Genomic DNA, 2,068 nt, shown 5'->3' with positions numbered 1-2,068 from the left:
AGTTTCGTGGAAGACAATTTTTTCATGGGGGGTAGGGCGGGGTGGGGTGGGGGAGGGTAGGGCTGGGCAGGGCGGGCTGCAGCAGGCAGATCTCAGATCTGTCTCCCATCAGCGCCCACAGCGGCACCCACCACAGAGGGCTCGGCAGCACTTTGCATCCTGCTGACCTACAGGAGCCATGGCTGGAAGAGGCAGTTGCCTGTGGGCAAGGGATCCCGTCTTCCAGGCTTGCCTGGCATCCCTGGTGCCCATACAGCCTGGAGGTTCAGGGCTGCCCAGTGCCCCCTCGAGAGGAAACATCAGCACCCACCTATGGGCAGCTGGCTAAGCCCTGGAAGGAGAGTCCCAGTCCCAGTTACCAACCTCATTTCTGTAATTGCTTGTGATGATTTCTCTTTGCATGGTTTCATTTTTCTGGGTGGATTCAGTGGTGTTTTCCCATTGTCTATCAGATCTGCGGCAAAGGGAATCTTTGATGCTACCTAGGAAAATGCAAGGAGATGATTTCAGCAATCCCAGTAGAGGCTGTTTTCCCACGAGGCTCACCTGCCAGGTGTGTTAGGCTCGCTGCTCGTCCATGAAGAGGTGGGTCCGAGGCTGCCCCGGGTAGATGGTCTCTGCACAACACGGTCATCCCGCAGGTGTCCAGGCAATGCAGTCATGCCCCAGGTGTCCATGCAATGCAGTCAAGCCCCAAGTGTCTACGCAAAACGGTCATGCCCCGGGTGTCGACACAACGTGGTCATGCCCCGGGTGTCCACGCAACGCGGTCATCCCCCCAGATATATGCACAATGTGGTCATCCCCCCAGGTCTCCACACAACATGGTCATGACCTGGGTGTCCATGCAACACAGTCACGCCCCAGGTGTCCACGCAATGTGGTCATGCCCCAGGTTTCCATGCAACACGGTCATGCCCCCAGGTCTTGACTAGCTCTTTCTCCCTGCTGAGATCTCTGTTTGACATTTTCTGAGGCCTCCCTGACAGCCCAGGCTGGGGTGGGAGGGAAAGATGCAGAGTGAGGGGACCCTGGGGGGGGCTCGGAAGGCTGCCCTGCATGTCCTTATGCCCCCATGCCAGGGTTGCCGCAGTAGCTGGCTTCCTGTAGGCATCTTTAGATGGCCCCTCTCCACAGGGGCCCCAGATCTGTTTCTGCAGCTTCAGTGCCAGAGCCTGGGAGACTTGGGGGGACCCGACACACCACCTGGTGCTGTGCAGCCGAGGCAGGAGGAGGTCAGTACCCCCAGGATGGCGGGACCAATGCTGCTTACTGCTGCGTCCAGTGGACACATCTGAGAGCCACACTGACCCCCTCCAGACCTCAGGGAGCTTTAGGCCCGGTCTGCAGTGTGTGAGTGCCTGCAGTGTGCCATGTGCAAGTGTGTGTGTGTTCCCCGGGACTGGCAGAAACCAAAGGGTAATAAAAACAGGTAGGAGGTCACCCTGGCAAAGGGGATGGGGAATGAACTAACCGGGGGCTCTTGCAGCATGGAGACTGGTAGGATCGGTTTAGCATTTACCTAGATAACGTCTGGAACTGTTCTGCCCGCCATTCTCTCCTCTACATGAATTTCTAGGGCTAAGCCCTCGTCTGTCTGGCCATTAGTTTAACCCTAGCACATGCCTGACACTTAGAAACTGTTTAGCAAGCAGAGGAGTGGAAAGACGGGAGGCCGGGAGGACGGGGGACCACCCATCGGCTGTTTCCCGTCTCTCCCACCCCACTACAGAGCCAGGCACAGGCGGCAGACACAGCAGAGGAAACTCGTGGCTGACTGTCTGAGAGCGGGGATACTTTCAGGTGATCAGAATTCTCCCAAAGATTCTTCCAACAGAAACAAAAGAAAAATGCTAAATCCTGGCTGGGTTCAGCAGCTCACACCTGTAATCTCGGCACTTTGGAAGGTCAAGGTGGGTGGATTGCTTGAGGTCAGGAGTTCAAAACCAGCCTGTCCAAGATGGCAAAACCTCATCTCTACTAAAAACACAAAAACAGCCAGGCGTGGTGGCGTATGCCTGTAGTCCTGGCTACTAAGGAGGCTAAGGCAGGAGAATTGCTCCAACCC

At 56.5% G+C, this 2,068-nt stretch overlaps 1 protein-coding gene across 1 annotated transcript in view; it reads right to left on the bottom strand.

The window, feature by feature from the left end:
- LRRC27 (leucine rich repeat containing 27) overlaps nt 1-2,068 on the bottom strand; it is a 46,783-nt gene that overhangs the window by 9,984 nt on the left and 34,731 nt on the right. The window contains 1 exon segment of the mRNA XM_017513560.2: nt 364-482. Within this exon segment, the coding sequence (XP_017369049.2) occupies nt 364-482 (119 nt within the window).

The sequence above is a fragment of the Cebus imitator genome, unplaced genomic scaffold (assembly GCF_001604975.1).
Source record: "Cebus imitator isolate Cc_AM_T3 unplaced genomic scaffold, Cebus_imitator-1.0 Scaffold495, whole genome shotgun sequence".
Lineage (NCBI taxonomy): Eukaryota > Metazoa > Chordata > Mammalia > Primates > Cebidae > Cebus > Cebus imitator.
The sequence above is the reverse complement of the archived record's forward strand: the minus strand, read 5'-3'. Positions and strand labels throughout refer to the sequence as shown.